At 53.5% G+C, this 17776-nt stretch overlaps 3 protein-coding genes and 1 long non-coding RNA gene across 8 annotated transcripts; 1 reads left to right on the top strand and 3 right to left on the bottom strand.

Moving 5' to 3' along the window:
* LOC148423026 (uncharacterized) lies at positions 1 to 3305 on the bottom strand. Its single transcript, XM_088418271.1, has 4 exons — positions 2831 to 3305; positions 2676 to 2759; positions 2285 to 2481; positions 1 to 1647 (listed from the first exon to the last, which is right to left on the bottom strand). Exons 1-4 carry the CDS (start codon positions 2910 to 2912, stop codon positions 883 to 885), a joined length of 1128 nt encoding a protein of 375 aa, XP_088274397.1. The 5' UTR covers positions 2913 to 3305; the 3' UTR covers positions 1 to 882.
* Positions 3246 to 9182, top strand: LOC148423025 (uncharacterized). The gene is made up of 3 exons (XR_015865999.1): positions 3246 to 5403; positions 5496 to 5767; positions 8832 to 9182. It is a non-coding gene; the product is annotated as an uncharacterized LOC148423025 (long non-coding RNA).
* syt8 (synaptotagmin VIII) lies at positions 4259 to 11054 on the bottom strand. 4 transcript variants are annotated; one of them, XM_088418264.1, is made up of 10 exons: positions 10716 to 11054; positions 8862 to 9040; positions 7630 to 7808; positions 7466 to 7561; positions 7236 to 7403; positions 6420 to 6587; positions 5641 to 5758; positions 5388 to 5521; positions 5066 to 5310; positions 4262 to 4857 (listed from the first exon to the last, which is right to left on the bottom strand). In XM_088418264.1, exons 2-9 carry the CDS (start codon positions 8986 to 8988, stop codon positions 5074 to 5076), a joined length of 1227 nt encoding a protein of 408 aa, XP_088274390.1. In that variant the 5' UTR covers positions 8989 to 9040; positions 10716 to 11054; the 3' UTR covers positions 4262 to 4857; positions 5066 to 5073. The 4 variants fall into 4 exon arrangements, with proteins under 4 accessions (XP_088274389.1, XP_088274391.1, XP_088274390.1 ...); XM_088418263.1 differs by lacking the exon at positions 10716 to 11054 and having other exon boundaries at positions 4259 to 4857; positions 7466 to 7808; positions 8862 to 9322; XM_088418265.1 differs by lacking the exon at positions 10716 to 11054 and having other exon boundaries at positions 4261 to 4857; positions 7466 to 7966; positions 8862 to 8954.
* A 54-nt stretch (positions 11055 to 11108) lies between these two features.
* Positions 11109 to 16802, bottom strand: dld (deltaD). Of its 2 annotated transcripts, none has more exons than XM_088418255.1 (14): positions 16645 to 16802; positions 15394 to 15466; positions 15213 to 15310; positions 14588 to 14656; positions 14433 to 14502; positions 14236 to 14336; positions 14022 to 14165; positions 13602 to 13703; positions 13328 to 13518; positions 12485 to 12655; positions 12231 to 12420; positions 12012 to 12149; positions 11854 to 11943; positions 11109 to 11567 (listed from the first exon to the last, which is right to left on the bottom strand). In XM_088418255.1, exons 1-14 carry the CDS (start codon positions 16681 to 16683, stop codon positions 11502 to 11504), a joined length of 1542 nt encoding a protein of 513 aa, XP_088274381.1. In that variant the 5' UTR covers positions 16684 to 16802; the 3' UTR covers positions 11109 to 11501. The 2 variants fall into 2 exon arrangements, with proteins under 2 accessions (XP_088274381.1, XP_088274382.1); XM_088418256.1 differs by having other exon boundaries at positions 15213 to 15292.
* Positions 16803 to 17776: the final 974 nt, after the last annotated feature.

The following is a 17776-nucleotide window of genomic DNA, read 5'->3' as shown; positions in this document are numbered from 1 at the left end:
CCCCCCCCCCCCTTTCGCATTTGGCTTTTTTGCCTTTTCTTTTTGATGTCCTGAAAAGTCCTCTTTTGCGAGCTGAATCCAGCTTTTTGCCGCAGTCCACGGCGAGAGCTTCCCTCTACGGCGCGCTTCTTGCGAATGAGCACAAAACAATGCTGACAGGCGACGGCGCGGAAACGACCGGAGGGCCGCGAGCGAGGGCTCTTCCTCACGGAGGACAGCCCGGCCGGCGGGCTCGCGAGCCGGCGCCGCAACATCCACACAAACATCTCGCCGGGAAGATAAAAACCAAAAGGACCTCAGGAGAGGCCGGCCCGCGGGTTCTGGTCCCGTTCGGTCGCGCATCTCCTGAGATGTTGTGAGGGACATCAAAACTAATAAATACCTCTACACAAACATCTACTATAGGATCACAAAAGATCACCCGGTACCAGAAGCGCATCTCCGGAGCTATAGGCGGGCGAGTCGCGCGCGCGTCTCTGGAGATGCTACGCCACCGACTTTCTTCCCACAAGACAGCCGGGGCGGGAAAAAAGCTCAATTCTGGGAGGAAAGAGCAGCTGGCGGCACATTTGGGGAGCAGAAGCGGGTCTCCGGCATTTGCCGGGATAGCGTGAAGAAAGCCAAAGTCAACTCAAAGATCAAGCGCAAATAGTTGGGAGCTAGCGCCTGGTAGAAGAGGCGCGCCGCCAGGTTTCACGCGTGGGGATGGAGCTTCAAAAAAAAATGCGAGTCTCGAGGAGACGGGCGGAGCGGGGGCCCATCGGCGCCGCGCCGCGGCCCGTCCCCCGCTCGGCCGGGACGGATCCGAAGAGGGGAAAAATCAAATCCTCCGGGAGGGGCCGCTCACAAAGCGGAGACGCGGGCGTCGGAGGGGGAGGGGGGTCAGGTCCAGGCCACCTTCCTGGAGATGGCCCGCCGGAAGCTCTCGGGGTCGGCGTCGCCGGGCCGGAGCGTCCGCTCCAGGCTGACCAGCAGGTTGCGGTGGCACTCGCGGATGTTGACGGGGTAGCGGGCCCGCAGCAGCTCGTAGGCGGCCATCAGCCTCATGTTGCGCTTGAGCATCAGGTACTGGATGACGCAGGTGGGCGCCAGCGAGAAGCCGTCGCCGCAGTGGACCAGGACCCGCTTGCGCTTGCCGGCCGAGGCGTGGATGCACTCGTTGATGTCCTCGAAGCAGCGCTGGCGCGCGTCGCCGATGTCCACCTTGAGGCGGGACCAGCTGTGGCGGGCGCCGCGCGAGCAGGTGCAGGGGATGAGGCTGAGGGGCGGCGCCTCCCGGCCCGGGGCGCCGCTCACGTCGATGATGCTGTCGATGTTGTTGCGGCACAGCGCCCGCCCGTTGTAGGCCGCGTTCAGGTTGCCCACGTAGATGTAGTCCGTCACCTGGGAGATGACCGGCTCAAAGTGCTGCGGCGCGCCCCCGCCCGCCGCCGCCGCCGCCTCCTCCGGCCCGGCGGCCGCCCGCCGCCCGCGCGGCTTCCTGGAGCCCGGGCGGGACGGCGGCTCCGAGTCCGACTCGGAGCTGACGTTCCACGGCGACGAGAAGAGCGAGAAGCGGGCGGCGGCCTTGGACGGGGCGCAGAAGAGGGAGGCCCGCTCCAGGGAACCCGTGCTGTTGGCGGCGCCGGCGCCGTGGGCCCGCTCCATCTGATGAGGACACGGAAGGCGACCCGCCCGAGCTCAATCCGGAGAAGGCGCGTGGCACGCGACTCGCCCGTTCGCCGGTAACGGGGCGGGGCCAATCCCTTCCGCCAATTCAATCCGTCCCGTCGATTCGCCGCCAAGTGCCCGAAAGGCGAGCGCGGCAGAAGGCGGCGAAACCGACCACCGTAATGAAGGTAGCTGCGGAAAGGACGCAGCCTAATTCTGCTATCTTCTATACGTGTCCAAGCTAAAGCAAAAGACAATTCTTGTCGTAGCCCAAAGTCGAGCGGCATCCGTGTTGCACCGACTTTAGGATTGTGCGGATATGCCCGAACCAACCCTTCGCCGGGCACAGCGAAGGACTAAACGGGCTCGGCGGCCAGGAGCGTCCGCGATAGCTTTTCGTATAATCTCTCAACGCGCCTCAGAATTTCCCTCAAATCCTGAAAATTCTCACCGGTTTGGGACGCGAAAATAGAAAAACGCGTGCCCGGTAAAGTCCGTCTTTGCCGGCCCGTGGCGACAAAGAGGTCGGGGGGGTGGGGGGTCCCCGACCCCAGCAAAAAATGTCCGTGCTGCAAAACGGTGACCCGGATAGCGCTTGGCGGAAAGGACTTCCGGACTTATCGCGCTTGCGCACCTGAGCTTTGAGGTTGTTCTTCCACTCCTGCGCGGCGAGAGCTTTGAAGCGCCCGCTGCTGTCCGACGACACCGACGCGCAGAGGGGCCGGTGGTGGTGCTGGGCCCGGTGGGGCAGCTGAGGGGTGGACGCGGCGGGGGGCGGCGGCGGCGCGTCCGCCGCATCCTTCCTACTCATCATCAGATTGGGACAGGAACCTGGAATTAGATGTCATTTTTTTTGCCCGTTGCATTTGAAATGGGAGTTTTCGTTTTGTTGAAGGCGAAGGTCAAATCGAGCGTTGTATTTTTAGCGTTAGCGACGGGAGGCCGCAAAGCTTCGCGAAGCTTCGTTTGGCAGCAATGTTTGGCAGTCAACCAACGATCGATTGGAACAGGAGGCGAAAGGCTACCGGCGCATTCCGGGCGGCCGACGGTCTGAATGCGGAGAGTGTTTTGATTGGCGAAGATCTTGTGAAGAGCGCTCACGAGTCCCTCTGGAGACAAGAAGAAGCGAGGCGTGTCAGGAGCTTGGCCGGCGTCGAGACGGCGAGCCGGGGCGACTCACCGCCGTCGCCACGGCGTCCATCGCGCAGTCGACTCGGCCCCTTTTCAGCATCCCGGATGCGGCGCTCCGAGCGGGCGTCCATGCCGGGCCTCCTGCGCACACGGACGACCGCCGGCTCAGGGGGCGCGTCATCTTGTCGGCGGAGCCGGCCGAGGCGTCGCCTCCATGGGCCGAAGCTGAAGCTCGGCTCGCGCGAGCGCTCAAACGTTCAACGGCGTCGCCACGCTAACGCGCTAGCGGGCGCTAAGCATTTCATACGCCGCCGGCGTCGCTTCTTGACGGCCGCCGGGACCGACCCCGCGTTTGGCCGCGATTGACGTCTTTTCGACGAGTTGCGATCAAACGAGTCGGCCGATTATCTTCGCGGGGAGGGGAGGGGAGGGGAGGGGAAGGGAGGGAAGGCGTGCTAGCCGGCCAGCTAGCGAGGCTCTCGCTCCGCCAGCCGAGCAGCGAGCCAACCCGGAAGCGCGTCCCGCTTCCTCTTCCTCTTCTTCTTCTGTCGTCTTCCGGAAGAGCGTGCGCGGTAACGATGCCGCGCCCCCCACTGGCTGGAGAGGGTTCAGCTTCGTGATCAAATAAGCGTCGGTGACGAGAATCGAGCGTAAACGCGGATAGCGTGTAATTTAGTGGAGGGCCTTAACCTTGTCGATAACCCCTAGAACCCATTTTTTTACATTATCATTTAGAAAAAGGATGTTAACGCAAACGTGGAAAGCAATTCATTTGTAAGAATAATCCTTTAGGCAATTTCTCCCGCAACAAATTCATTGTGACAGTGTTTACCCTGCAGATTGGCGAGGGCTTGCAGTTCATAGTATTTGCAAAGGTTTCCGCGAGCAAAATTAGAACATATTCACACACAGCAACAATAAACCGAGAAGATGAAATACTCACCTATTCAACTTTGTCGCGCTGGCGCGAAATCATTTAAATGGTCCTAACCGTTCTTCTTTGTTCCCAGATAGAAGGCTGCGAGCGAGTGCTGCCCCCCGCAGGCTGCACGCAGATTGCAGCTTGATTGCGTTGGCTGCTCAAGTGATGGAAAATGAAAAACATTCACTTCTTTAAAATGAGAGACGGATGGAAGAAAAGCATTCGAGCGATAGAGATGAGAAGGGCAGGTGAAAGATGTAAGTAGGATTCAAAGAAGGATGGCGTCGCAAGCACTGTGTTTTGTTTGCGGCTGGTCGCAGCGTCCAAGGACTGCCTGCCTGCCTGACTGACTGACTGAAGCATAGCGCCAGCTCATTTGAGATTTTGCTGCTTTGTGTTTTTTTCTCCCTTCTATCTCTTGCGGGCCGTGTCATTGGCCGAGCGGTAGCCTGGTAACCTGATGTCACAGCTCATCCTTTTCAAGTGCCCATTGTCAAGTTGCAAGGCAGCATCCACGTCAACACAACAGCTTCTCGTTAGTCCTCGCCGTTTGCTCCGAAACAAAACTTGAAAACCAAAACATTGGTTTGGCCTTCACTCTGTCGCCATGTTTCCAATCTGCCCGAGTGCATGTCTATTTTCACCTTGCATTCCTCTCGTTTCAAGGGGAAATTTCATATTACTGCCACAAACACAAACATTCACTACTAAGTATTTATTTCTTGTTTTCTTAAGTCTATCATTTTCGAAAAAGAAAGCGTATCAAAAACATAATCACAATACACACGTAGTGTCATTTTCCCCATCTAAAGAATGTTGAGTGGAATTCCATTTGTTGAGTTGGAAATGTTGTCCTTGGGAAAAGAGCAAAAGCGAGTCCAGGTGAATTTGAATTTCACAGTCGACAGGGGAACTTTGTTTTGTTTTGTGATTTGTCCATGAAAATGTGTTGAAGTGGGTCCGGAAAGTGACTTTGACGCCTCCTGCAGGTCATTGGCGTCGTCGCACCAAGGTGATTAGCGTGAAGGCGCTATCAAGAGACTTGAAGCAGCACAGAGGGAAAAAAAAAACAACAAAACAAACCAAAAGCGCCGAATCAGCAGCTCGGCCTGATTGCTTGGAGGGCTCCCTGGGAACGCAACAGCAACGAAGCGCTACAAAAAGGACAGAAGAGTTACACGGCCCAATGGGGGCCAGTCGGTGCAGGAGGACAGCATTTAGCATCGTTGTTAGGATTGACTTTCACGCCTTTATTGAGTTATTTAGCTAATGCCGTTCCCTTTTTTTTTTCCTCTTGAAGAAATAAAGGCGAGAAAAGGAGGAATGCGCTTTTTGCCGCGGGAGTTCCGGTGCGTCTCGTACCCGCGGGCTCAGAAGGGCGAGTCGGCGGCGAGCGGCCTCTTTTTCTTGAGGGTCAGGGCGGCGTTGACCTGCTGCGGCGAGAGCAGCGCGTGCCACTGCGCCAGGGGGCGGCGCGGGTTGCCCAGCATGTCGGCCCAGTGGCGCAGCTGGTTGCCCGAGGCGCGGCAGCCCAGGAAGATCTTGCCCGTGGGGTCGTCGGGCGTCACCGGGTCGCGGTCCCACACCGAGATCACCAGGGCCACGCGCTGGTCGGGCGCAAACGGGGTCCGCCGATGCGGGCCGGCCGGAGCGGGACCGAGGCGCGGGCTTTGGCGCCCCCTACCTGAATCTGCTCCATGGTGACTTTGAAGACGAAAGCCTCGTTGTAGTACGGGTTGAGCGTGTTCTTCTTGACGGACGTCTTCTTCTTCTTCCACTTGCGCTTGTCCAGAGCCAGCTGCACCTTCACGTAGGGATCTCCACGACAAGAACAAGAAACGCGCCTTCCTCTTGTCCGGCCGGCCGGCGGCATCCCCGCCCCGCCGACGTCACGTTACGCCTGCTTGCCCCCCGAGACGACTGGCCGAAGCGCCAACCTGAGCTTCCGTCCGGGTCCAGGCTCTTGAGGTTTTTGGCCTCCAGGATGACCACCGTCAGTTTGCCGGATGTGGGAACGTAACGCAGAGAGAGGCAGATGTCGCCGAGGTTCTCCTCCTGGATTCGGTAGGAAAAACAAAAAAAAAAAAAGGACCGACTAGGCCCGGGTTCTAGATCAGGGCTGTCAACCTCGTTTAAGCTTGCGGGCCGCAAGTGGGCCGGGCCAATAAAATCACGGCATATATTTACATAACTATAAATCAACTTCAAATGTATTCTTCTTTTAGTAATATTGATAGTGGCCAAAACAGTACATCATTTTTTCATTTCCTGAAAACAATCAGCTCATTTTGATATGTCAGATTTCAAAATCACCCGGCCCGCGGGCCGTATGTTTGACACCGCCGCTCCAGACCGATTTCAGCGAAACCGAAACAAACAGCTTTGTCTGGCCTAGGCCGAGGCCCGGCACCCTCACCGGTATTTTTAGGTCCCGGTCAAATTACGGGAGTCCGACAGGGTTTAAATTCTTGTCCAACAATGTGGTCTCACTAAACGTAGTTCCTAACCTACTGAACGTAGCTTCCGCCGTAGTCGAACTGATCGTACGCGCTGGCCAGACAAGGCCGAGGCCCGGTCTCTAAACAGGACTACGCTGCGGTCAAGGCCGTAGTCTAGTCTTTAGTCTCGCTGAACGTTTAGGGTCCGGTCGATGCCCGGAGCCTAACCGCATTCGGGTCGTAGTCTAACTAGGTCTCGGGTCGGGTTTGGGCGTCACCTCCGTGTCGGCCGGCTCCCGGAGCTCCCGCCACTCCTCGATGGTGTGATTCCAATCCACTTGCCCCAGCTGTAGGCGCAGCTCGCCGATGATATCGTGTTTGGAGAAGCGATCAAAGTCAAAAACCTGGAGCACGGCCGTCGACTTCACCAAAGCCGCCTTGGAGATCTGACCGCGGAATATTCAACCGTTAGCCTCCGCGACGCTATATCGCATCGTCATGTCGGTCCACCCGCGTCCGAGCGGCTGCGGGTGGGACGAGAGTGCGTCCACTGGATGGCGATATCACGCTTCCAAACGCCGGATGTCGGTTCTTAGTTACCCGTGACTGCCCGGCAAACGGTTTTCCCTCACGTTTGTCCAAATTTGATCTGTCGCACACACTACAAGTCAAACAAAATATTGCTAAGCTGGAATGTTTTTGTAGAAGAAAGCATGCAAATTAGCTCTGTGCCCATTGGTTACTTGAAAGAGTGATATCCCTGCGGTGGAAAGGCAACCCAGAACGCGCTTATCAGCAAGCCATTTCTTCATGCAAAACATATAAAAAGCAAAATAACATACAAAGAAATCTCATACCGCGTAAATCTAAACGTTACTTTTAACTTTTGGTTGGCAAGATACCGTATGTACAGTATGCGTTTTGGGTCATGAAACCAGGACCAAGAAAGGGAGCAACTACAAAGGAATCAAGTCGTGAATTGAATGAATCCGATTCATTCGCCAAACTGATCGTACGCCTCCACTGCCAGGTGGCGCTAAAGTTGACGTAAGATGCGGCATCCTTAATTCACCGTGTTTTTAAGCCCTCGCTACCTGGAAGTTGAAGGTCTCGTCGAAGGTGGGATGGAGCGTGTTCTTCAGGACTCTGGTCTCGCAGGTCTTGGTCCTATCGGGTAGGATGTAAACCTTGACGTAGGGGTCGGAGGATCCTCCCAGGTCCATGGCCTTCAGGCCGCCGGCTTGCTTGACGCCCACCAGCAGCTGCGCGTCACCCCGCCCCGTCAGTTTCCAGGGGCCCGACTGCAGCAAAATAGCCAGCTCACCTCGGAGAGCGCGGCGTTGAACTCCAGCGAGTACAGCAGCTTCCCTCGCGGCTGTTTGGCAACAGCAGAGCCGAGACCGGCCGCGCCGGCTCCGACCTGATGGCGGCGGCCGACGTTAGGGCGCCGGCAAAAGCGCGCGGCCGCCGCCCTCATCTTCTTCTCACCGGCTCGCCGCCGGCACGCGGGCCGCCGGGCCGCGGCTCGGCCGGGGCGTCCGGCGTCTTCCGCCGTCGTTTCCTCCTTCGGCTTGGGCGGCAGCAGCAGCACGCGCACGCGCAACACAGCGCCAGCAGGAGCGCCGCGGCGCCCAACGTGGACAGCGCGTACACGGCCCACTCGGGCACTGCCCACACGCAAAGTTGCACGTAGGCGCCGGGCTCCTTTGCTCATTGGCCCTTGGCAGCTACGCCGCTCGCACCTCCAACACTACATGGCTTTTGACTTCTGGTCGCACGACGGCCTTCTTGTTGGGCGACGACATGCTCCGGCAGGTTTTTCAGGCTGCGGCCATTTGCGGGGGGGGGGTGCGGAAAGATCAACGCTTGACCTTTTGGTCCTCGGCGGGGCGAACGACGAATATAAAGCGCAAACGAAATCTGAACTCAGGATGCCGGGAGTCTCAAACTCACTCTTGAGGCTGCCGCCATTTGCGAGCTCGTCCGGTTCGGTGACCGAAAGGTAAAGAATCCGGTCCTTGTCCGTTTGCGGGTCCTGTTTGGGCGACGTGGCGCTCAATGTCTTTAGCGCAAGCGTTTCAAGTAGGACTCCTGTTAAAAGCTTCTCCCGGCTGGGCCTTTTCCCCTTCCCAAAGACGTCCGTTTCGAACTCATTTGACTTATTTGTGAGTGAAATCTGGGCGCTCGAGTGACCTAAAGAGAATCCGTCCGGTTTTCATAACAAACAGCTTTCTGACTCAGATAATCCAGAATACGGAAGTACTATAGCTCATTATTGGGGGCGCGGCCCGGTACCGGTTGATCCACGGACCGGTACCGGGCCGCGGACCGGCGGTTGGGGGACCTCTGTGTCGTCTAAGCCGTAACTGGTTCTTATCTAACTATGCGGAAGTTTGACGAGCAAATGCGAGTAGGTTAAGAATAGAATGGTGGGAGGAACGCGAGACTTTTTTAAGAGCCAATTAATTGAAATGTGAAGCAACTTATGGATCGCGTTGGTTAGGGGCTACTTGGCTGAAAACCAAGGGTACGCCCTTGAAAATGACCACAGAGTAACAAGGTTTAGCTTCTCGTCTTCAAAACAAGGGCGGCCCGCTTGGCCTGACAAAACCGGCGCTTCCTACATGGCGCCAAGTACTAGTCTTGCTGAGTTTGTGCACTAAGCCAGGTCATTTTCATTTTTTGCCTAGGTTGTAGTCAGGCTTATGCGCGTTACTCACATGGAACATTCTCGATGAGTTCGTTCACGACGTCGGTGGCTGACGCGTTGGTGTCCAAGATGTCGGAGAACCACGAAGACTCCATCGAAGGCCACGAAGACTCCATCGAAGGCCGCGAAGACTCCATCGAAGGCCGCGACGACGTCACAGCGATGACGACGATGATGAAGACGATGGATCTGGAGGCGACACAAGAACATCACATCACAGCGCATCCCATGTTAGCCCTAATCCCTAGGCACTAGTGGACTAGCCTAGCACCCAAACCTGTTTATCTAGTTACACCAGAATCTAGGTCAAGAGTAGAACTTAGGGTACACACTTCCAAACAACCGTTGCTGAATGCAATGTTCTGGAATAAAGAAACATGTCAGGTTCAGGCGACCTTGAACATTTAATAAACAGCAAACCGGAAGGAAGACAACAAACTTTTACTCACGAGACGGACGGACAAAGCCTTTATAGATCTTCTACTGTTTTGGTTACCCTTTCTGTCCGCCCCTCTGTTATTCGTTAGGGTTGGCCCTGGTTACAAAACCACCTGCTGCCCTGAAAGGTTAGGGGGGACATTATGGCAGCAAGCACTTTATGATAGTGGGGGATGTTGGTGCAAGTCCATGAAAGCACTGATATCTTCTTTCCCGGGAACAAGGCGACAGCCGTCCGCACTGTTCCATTCTGTGTTCAAGTCATCGTGCCTGTGATCGATTACAGCTGCAGGAGACGTGACAACTCCGACAGAACATATCCATGTCTACCTATACACATGTTGCAGAAACAAATATGGGATAACCTACATACAATTATTCAAATAAAATTGTCATCCCATAACAGACAGTTCAAGGAGTAAATGAATAACTTTCTATTCTAACTCCACTGTGTAAGAGCCAAACGCGCTTAAGTTATGAAACAAAGAGTCATTCATCTGACAGTTTCCCTCCCCTGGTCAAGAGACTAGTTAACCCACGCAACCGGGTGATATTTCTGATGCGACTCGTGAGCAATTGGTTCGACTCGAGCGTAAAGAAGAAAAGGCCTTTTCGTTTGAAGATGAGAAAACTGGAGCGTCTGGCAGACCCCCGAGACGTGTGACGTTTCCAACCGGACCAACGTGTTCCCGCGCTCGCTCCCACGCGCATTTGCTCATTTCAACGGTACAAAGTCAACATGGAAGTCACTCGCGGATGTCGCGGCCGCGCGTGCGCCGGGAGAGGCCTTCGCACGCGGCGACCGAAGGAAGGCAGGGAAAGGCAAAGGACTAATCTATAAACTTGATGTATTTTCTAGCCCATTTTCAATCCTGACTTCATACAATTTAGATCTGGTCAACCAACGTCACGGTCCGATTTCAGTTCATTGGCGGAGGATGGAGTTACATTGCCTGACCCTTCACTCGGTTGGAGGTCGAGGTCAGGATGGAGTCTAACCAACGAGGTTTATGTCGTAGGTTAAAGAATCTAGTCAAAGTAGGCTAACCGAAGCTACGTTAGTTTTAGATTTGTCTTTCTAATAGGGAGATTTTAGTCCCAACAACTTGTAGGCGCTAAACCAGGCTTATTGAGGCCTAATAAGCGTGCAAGTAAAGCGGCCCTGGAAAACTCAAACCCAATTGAAACGTGCAAGCTCTGGCAAACGGATTCCCCCAAGATGTTTTGGCAAAAAAGACAAATGTGCCCTGAGCTGCTGACTTTGCCCCTCAGGCGTTTAATGGACGCTCGAAGACGCTCAAAGACGACTTTTTTTTTTTTGCTGGGGGGGAAAAGACAAAAAATAAAAAAATCAACAAAACTCAAATCGAAAGCAACACCAGACCCGATAGGAATAACACGTAAATAATTGAAGGGGGGGGGGTACCTGAAGGCATCGCGTCCACTTTCTATCCTTCTTGGCTTTCGGCTCCGGTTCGTAGTTTGCCTTCCCCTCCGCCTCGGCTTTTATAGGCGCCGCGCCTGCTCAGCACACACGCCTTACTCAAACAGAGGAGCGTTGTTGTCCGCCGTCGAACCAGGAAGCGAACTCGCGAGGCAGGTAGAGGTGCCTTTGCATATGAGCTTGCAGACTTTGAAAATCAGGCGTTAGTCCAATTACCTCCTGAAAAATCTCACTGACGAGCCACCAAAACATGCTTCCGCATGCGGAGGTGATCGTCCCTCTTTTTCATCGAGCCCAAACGGTCTTCAGCGCGTGACATCATTAAGCGAACAAAAACCATCGGCATTAAGTCAACAAAAACACATCAGGCGAGGCTGTTGACCACATGATGTCTTTATTTACTGATTTTGGTGAATGGAACAAGTGTCCTCAGGGGCCAGCGGAAGGCTGGCTAACGCCACGCCCGACGTCGTATGTACAGGAAGTAGAGATAAATAAAATGCGGCGCTGTTCTTAATGGAGTTCCGAGCGTTCCTAAATAATGCGCCGAAAACCTTTGAAGGTTATTTCTGCTTGATCACAAAGCCGACTTTCTGCCTTCAACTGTAAATAATGACCAAAAAAAAAACCCCTCTCGTGACAGTTCTATTGAATATGTAACCGGGTACACTGGAAATAAGAGTAGAAGAAGACGGGCACGCTTCTGGAGTAGAGTTTGAACGTGGGACTGCTTCCCCTTCGCACGGGCGACGACGACGACCAAGGCCATCAGAAGTTAATAGCTTTGCCAAAGGAGGCGGCCAGGTTAGCTTCTCTGAAAGCCTCCGACACCGTCTGGAACACCAAGAGGAAAGCCACCAAATCACGCTTTCGGTTTGAAAAAAATATATGAACTCATTCAATACCGGGGACGTATTTTCATGTTTTTTCACGAGTCCGGCCATTAAATCCCAGATACTCAAGTATCAAATCCATACCTAAGTACGAAATCGATACCGAACGGCCGGACTCCTCGGAGGACCCGTTAACGGAGCGCAGATTTTTTTCCCGTCCGAACGGGCGAGCCCGTCTCGGATCAAGTTCGGCCTTCGATCGACAGCGGACGCGAGGCGAGACCTACCGGGTGGGCGTGGCAGACCCTGGCGACGTCCTCGCACGACGCGCCGTACTCCATGGCGAGGGCCGCCTCGTTGATCATCTCTCCCGCCCCCTACAGGCCACAAGCACGGAGCGGCGTCAGATGCCAACGAAGGCGGCGCGCCCGAGCCGAGGTCTTACGCTTCCGAGGATGTGCGCGCCCAGCATCCTGTCCGTCTCCTTGTGGCTGAGGATCTTGACCAGGCCGTCCGTGTCGGCGTTGGTTTTGGCGCGGCTGTTGGCGGCGAAGGGGAACTTGCCCACTTTATAGGGAAGGCCCTGACCGGCGGGTGACAATTTCACAGCTGAAAACGGGCTCCAAAACCAGCGTTTGCGGGCAGCGTTTGCGGGCAGGCCGACCTCTTCCTTGAGCTGCTCCTCGGTCTTGCCCACCCAGGCCACCTCGGGGTGCGTGTAGATGACGGAGGGCACGCAGTTGTAGTCGATGTGCACGGCGCCGCCCGCCATGCCCTCCACGCAGATGATGCCCTCGTCCTCCGCCTTGTGCGCCAGCATGGGCCCCGCCACCACGTCGCCGATGGCGTAGATGCTGCCGCCGCAAACGCGAGTCGCGTCCTCATTCCGGCGAGCGCCGCTGCGTGAGGACGGCGTACCTGGGCACGCTGGTCTGGAAGCGGCCGTTGACGGGGATGCGCCCGCGGTTGTCCAGCTGGATGCCCGCCGCCTCCAGGCCCAAGTCCTGAGTGAACGGCCGCCGACCGATGCACACCAGCAGCACGTCGCAAGTCAGCGTCTCGTTCTTGCCGCCGGCCGCCGCCTCCACGCTGAAACCGCAGGAAGCCAAACGCCCACGTGTTTTGAATAAACGACGTTTTTTTACTGAAGCGGGAGAGAATGCACTTTCTCGAGTAACGCCCACCACCTAATATTTTCAGGGAATAAAAAGAATTTGCCTTTTCTCATCATTGCAAAGTCATCGCTCCGACACAAGTTCAGTATTGACGGTGCCTTGAGATACAAGTGAAATTCATTCCACAAATGCCATAAATTGGTTCCACTCTCAAACAACAGAAACTGTTGGATTGCATTTTAATGAGAAAAATCTATTTTTGCACCTTATTAATTTTGCATATTCGGCGTTTCCACCACATCCTTGTGCTTCAATTCAACCTACGGACATACACGGAGGAGACCTGTCAGCTCCTCGCGGTCTGATCATCATTATCTATGTCATTAATCTACATCTTTTGATTTCGGTGTTTTTCGACAAACAAGCCGTTGTCATTTTTCAGTGCAAAATGCAAGTTCCAACGCTCCGAGACAATAAAATAGAAAAAAGGCTGCTCAGTTAGAAGAATATTATAGGTTGTTCTTTGCAGAGGATAAAGAAGTCAGCCTGCGAATGGGCCAAAAGTCAGGTCACTTGTATCTCGAGGCAGTAGCACCACGCGGCGTGCGAATGAGGGGACGAGAGCGAGAAGGGGGGCGCAACTCACGCCACATCCATTTTCCCGTCGGGCCTCCGGGTAGCACCCAGTACTTTGGTGCCCAGCTTGAACTTGAGACCCTGCTTCTGCAGGATGCGCTGGAAGTTCTTGGAGATCTCCATGTCAATGCCCATGCCGCCCACGTGGCCCAGGAACTCCACCGCTGTCACCTTGGCGCCCAGACGCTGCCACACAGACCCCTGCGGCGAGACCAGGAGAGCGGCGGCTCAGCGGTACCCCGTTGGCCGAGGGGACGCGACGCGACGGCGGGGGCGAGGCCTACCAGCTCCACCCCGATGACGCCGGCGCCGATCACGATCAGCTCCTCCGGGACTTTCTTAAGGGACAGCGCGCCCGTGGACGACACCACCGTCTCCTCGTCGATCTGCCCGAGAAAAACAAAACAAATGAAAAAACGTTTTAGGAACCTGGCCTTTTTCTATCGAGCGTGCGCGCTTGCTGGAGGGCTCGTGTGGGTTTTCCGCCAACCTTTAGCTTCCTCGTCACTTCTTAGTATATGCAAAGCGGGGCAAAAAAATCCAGTAAAACACAAGGGATCTTTGTCAAGATTTAGGGAAAACAAAAAACAAAAAAAAACTTCCGTCACAGGCCAGAACGGATCCCCAATTCCGTGGCGGCGAGCCAATAAAAGGCAGGGGCCGCTCAGTGACGTTGGGTAAGTAAGCGACAGGGGTGCGAGTACCTGAATTCCCGGGAAAGGCGTGACCTCAGAGCCGGTGGCGATGAGGATGTTTTTGGTGTTGATGACTTGATGGCCGCCGTCGGCCGTGACGGCCGTCACCTGGTTTTTTCCCGTCACCTTGCCAAAGCCGTTGACGTGGGTCACCTGACGGGAGAGTTACGCCACGTCGCCCGGGCTGACACGGACGGAGGGGGACGAGGGAAGGGGGTCTCACTTTGTTCTGTTTGAAGAGATGTGCGATGCCCCCGGTAAGCGCTTTGACCGCCCCGCTTTTCTGCGCCATCATCTTCTCCAAGTTCAGAGAGATGCCGGAAACTTAAAAAAAAAAAGGAAACGAGGGAAGTAGGCGGACGTTCTTTGAATGGGAACGTGCTGGAGCAGCACTTTGCAAAATAGGTCCTTCCGTCTTACTTTCGATGCCTCTGCTCTCAAAGTCTTTGCCGTGGGCCAGGTGATACAAGTACGAGTTGTTGAGAAGAGCCTGAAAGACAGAGGTGGACATCCAGCCTTCTTGCGCACGCTTGCCCAAGACAGATATATTTGGAAAATACGAGCAAGCGTCTTACTTTGGAGGGGATGCAACCAACGTTCAGGCAGGTTCCGCCCAGTGTGGCGTTCTTCTCCACGCAAACTGTCTGTCGAGACACGAAGATCTCATTAACGCAAGCCCTAAAACGGATGATAAAATAACTCCAAATTCTAAAAACAAGACAAAAAGTAGAAAAAAAATGTCAACTGAGCACCACAGGAAAATGAAATACGCAAGCCGCCATTTACTGGAAAACAACGGTAAGGTTTTAATCAGGAATGTCCTGAATGTTGCGTTATTGGAAATCAGGCCCAGATAAATCACTTTCAGCGGATTGGAATAAGAGGAAAAGCATCTTTTATTTAACTGCTCCAAAGCAACAACACAATTCAAAGTTACACTGTCGTCAATAATAAAAAAAAAAAGGTTATTAGATGTTGTCATCGCGAGCTAACATGAAGCTAGTGTCATGGAAATACAATGTGTCATGTAGGAATGTATATTTATATTCATATATTATATTTATATCGCAAAGTGCGCAAATTGTTAAGTCACCAGGAAAAAGCATGGGTTCGGTGCCTGGGAGTTAACAGGCCCTAAGAAGCACCTTTGTGTGTTTTTACCTCTTACAGGAAAAACTGAAAAGAGAGACATTTTTGTACCTTGAAGCCCAGCTGTGCGGCTTTGATGGCGGCGACGTAACCGCCCGGACCAGAACCCACCACTGTGACGTCTGCATCGACTGCGACATGGGCCGCAACAGGACAGAAAAACATCATCACAGGGGGAATCGCTCGGGACGCATTCTGTCCCGCGCAGAAGAGAGCGACGACCTTATCTTACTTGCTGCTTTGTCAGCGTACGATCGGACCGACAACGCGGACGCTCCATGGAGTTTGCACGGGAGTGGACTTCGCTGTTGTGGAACAACAACACAAGTTAAGAGTGCCGGTTGAATCAAACCTATTAAAGCTAAAGCTAACATTATATATTGTAAATGTGCTGCCGTTACCGCATTGTCAACACACCTCTGCACTCATTCGCCCCGGCCCTCCCCGAGCAATATATACAGACATAGAATTCTGAGCAGATTGAGAACCAGCTTAATTTGGTGAGACCGATATTGTAACAAATACATTTCTTCTAAAGCCTGAAGCAATCTGGAAGTAAAGCACAATTTTGAATTTGGTCAGGATAGGTAACAAGATTCCAATCCAGCAGACATTCGTCCTATGAAAAGGATTGGTTCTGTGGCTTATGTTATGCACAATTAGCCCTGCCAATGCGCTTACGGTCTAGGGAACATGAGCAAGCCGGTCATTATTGAAGTCACTCATAATTATCGTTTTATTTGTGTGGTCAATTCAATTAATAGTAGAGTTCTATAAATATTACCTCCAATGATATTTCTGCCATCGCGGAAATTACTTTGAGTAAACATACGTTCACAGTGAAGGGAGCACTCATTGTGAAAATTAACACAACTATAGCAGTAGCTTTTGAGGTTCAATTCCGTGTGCTTTTTGGCAGTCACGTTGACACTATTGAAGCAAAGTACATAGTAACAATGTCCGTAGAAAGGCGACCAAAGCGAGCTTCAAGCCAAGCAGCCAGCGACGTTACAACGCGACACATTTGGGAACCTTTGCGAGGCTACACCTACTCGCCTTTGTTACGTGTCAGTTATTATTTACGACTTCTCGTGACACATTGTCAAAACATGCTAAATGTTAGTTAAGCGATGAAGACAAAGTACGGTCAGATAACGACTGCTTTTCATTGACTTCTTGGGACACTTATTACAGTCCTACAAGCTCACGTCAACATTTAGCATACGTATAAAACATTGGTTGACATCTGCGTAGGCCTATTGCGGCTGGACCAATCAATAAGAGAATAAACGTTTAGGTATATTCACGGTGATGTTTTCATTTGCTAAAGAATAAACCGCGATCAACTACACGACACAATTTCCTATGCGAGTTTGATGTTGTTAGCCCACTAGCTAGCCGTGCGGCGACAGGAGGGAAAGGGAAAGAAAAACACAATTCGACGACGACTGTAATTGTTCGGCGAGCCGAGAAGGCTTCTCACCGTTGCGAGAGTTCGATATAACTGCGTCCAACTGTGCATTTTGTCTGCGTGCCCTCGCGTCAAAGGTAAGCGGCTTCACCTCCAGAAGGCCCAGCGCAAGCAGCCAAGGACTCCTGGCAGTCTGGCGCACCGATATGACGTCAGTAAACATCCATTTCCTGGAAAGTCCGGAAGTGGAAGAGCGGTCGATTTGAACCGGGCGATAAAATGTGTGTGCTGTGTGAATATGAGTACAGTACTTGACGCTCACGAACTTACCCCCCCGTCACTTTTTCAACCATCTCATTGAAACACGTCTTGCGCCATTGGCTGTTGTATGAACAAGCAAAAATAGTTGAACCTGTGACTCCGATGGCAATGTTTATCAAACGCCCACACCGGGCGGGGCGGAGAAACTGTTGTTGTGACCATCGCTCCAGTTTCCAGCCTCGGAGAGTCTTCGGCAACGCCTTGCTCCTGCGCTCCTTTTCATTTTGCGGACAAAAAGCGAGTGGCGCGCCACTCGCATTCGACTCTGCGCTCACGTGCTTGCATTGCGGCAAACCACCGTCGGTAAGTGGCACCAGACCTTCCGGTATGTTTTTGCGACGCCCGAGTGTTCGAAAGCGCCGACCACACCTGCGCGTGCATCACGCACTCATAAAGTGGGGTTAGAGACGCCTACGCGCCCTCCAAATCACACGCTTCCGTGCTACACCGGCGCATCGCTAGATGTCAGTGTGCGATGGGCTGGGGTTGACAGTAGCTGCAAACGGGACTAGGGCTTTGCTGCGGGTTTACCCGCATGGCACCGTCTCTGCAAAAACTCCGCGAGAGATGCACACGGACAAAAACAAAAAAAGGAAACTTTAAGAATCCGATATTCTTTTTTTGATCGATTCATTGAACATATACAGTAAGCGCAACCGAAAGAATGGACCAATGCATGTTAATTATTGTAAGTTCAGTTTTATGTTCAAAGTAGGAAGAAGTTCGCATCTGGTCTTACCGCCTTGTTTTGTATAGACGGAAAAAAAGAAAAACAATAATGTCGTTTCTCGTCTTTGTTTTTCGAAATACAACTTGGCCTTTTGGGTCGAAACCACCGTCCCCGAACCGATCAGGGGACGGGAGGGGAGGGGAGGGGAGTGGC

This window comes from Hippichthys cyanospilos, chromosome 6 (genome assembly GCF_059441005.1).
Source record: "Hippichthys cyanospilos isolate Australia breed blue-spotted pipefish chromosome 6, RoL_Hcya_1.0, whole genome shotgun sequence".
NCBI lineage: Eukaryota > Metazoa > Chordata > Actinopteri > Syngnathiformes > Syngnathidae > Hippichthys > Hippichthys cyanospilos.
This window is presented reverse-complemented; position numbering and strand designations above follow the sequence as displayed.